Below are 1,215 nucleotides of genomic sequence, written 5' to 3'. Positions count from 1 at the left end.
TCCCCTCCTCTCTCCGGGAGCGCGCCTTCCCCGCGCCCCCGCTCCCACATTTCCCTCTCCCCATCCCCATCCCCCCCCCGCAATTTGGGTACATTTTGCAGAGCTTTTGGTTCCTTATCCGGGGACTGGGCCGGCCCGTGTGATTGGCCGCGGATGTCACATGGTGAAAGTAACTTTACGGGGTCGCAGCTAGTAGGAGGGCTTTATGGAGCAGAAAAACGACAAAGCGAGAAAAATTATTTTCCACTCCAGAAATTAATGATCATGAGCTCTTATTTGATGGACTCTAACTACATCGATCCGAAATTTCCTCCATGCGAGGAATATTCGCAAAATAATTACATCCCAGACCACAGTCCGGAATATTATAGCCGGACCAGGGAGTCCAGCTACCAGCATCACCACCCGGAGCTGTACCCCGTGCCACGACCCTCCTTCCCCGACCGCCCGTTCAGCTGCGGGGGGCTCCCGGCTCCCGGCAACCCGGCCGCGCTCCAAAGGGGACACGGGCAAACTCCAGGAGGCCAACACCTCTCAGAGAAAGCACAGCAGCTCTGCGAGCAGGCTGCTCTATCCACCTCCTCCACCACTCCTTCCCCAGCCCCTCCAGCCTGCAACCAGCCAAACCCCGACCATCCCACCAGCACAGCTTCCAAACAGCCCATAGTCTATCCCTGGATGAAAAAAATCCACGTCAGTACTGGTATGCAACTTTTATTTTCCTCTCCTGTCTCTCCGCTCTCTTATTTTCACACCATGCTCGCTCCCCTCTCGCCTCTCGCTCCCTCTCTCTCTCGCTCTCTCTCTCTCTCTTTTTTTTTATTTCCTTCCCTTCCATGAGAGCCTTTGGGTTAGCACAATTGAACTGGATTTACGACTCCGAATGGGTAATTACACCCACCATAAATTTTATAGCCGAGCTACTGTGGGCAGCCGTAGCCATGTGGCTCGGGCTGTTATGTATGTGTGAAACTCCGAAAGCTTTGTGAGGGGTGCATAAATAATTCAGTCTTTTGAGCCAGGGAAACCCCTTCCTATTAGAATAGAAACTCTTGAGCTGCCCAAAGTTCTTTATTACCTATTTAGCCTATTACTTTTTTTTTTTTTTTTCTTCTCCCCCGGCTCCTCCAGTCGCCTCTCCCGACCCTCTCTCCATCCACGCTGATTTTCCTTGTGTGTTTTTTCTTTTTTTTTTTTTTTTTTTTTTTTTTTTTT

The 1,215-nt window shown here is 51.0% G+C and overlaps 1 protein-coding gene across 1 annotated transcript in view; it reads left to right on the top strand.

Annotated features, from left to right (window-relative positions):
• Positions 1-160: 160 nt before the first annotated feature.
• Positions 161-1,215, top strand: part of LOC108510144 (homeobox protein Hox-C4-like) — a 4,006-nt gene continuing 2,951 nt past the window's right edge. Inside the window, 2 exon segments of the mRNA XM_017839830.1 lie at positions 161-182; positions 185-703. Coding sequence (XP_017695319.1) covers positions 161-182; positions 185-703 — 541 coding nt within the window.

The sequence above is a fragment of the Lepidothrix coronata genome, unplaced genomic scaffold (assembly GCF_001604755.1).
Source record: "Lepidothrix coronata isolate B3197 unplaced genomic scaffold, Lepidothrix_coronata-1.0 Scaffold504, whole genome shotgun sequence".
Taxonomy (NCBI): domain Eukaryota; kingdom Metazoa; phylum Chordata; class Aves; order Passeriformes; family Pipridae; genus Lepidothrix; species Lepidothrix coronata.
Note: the sequence above shows the minus strand (reverse complement) of the source record. Positions and strands in the feature narration are given on the sequence as shown.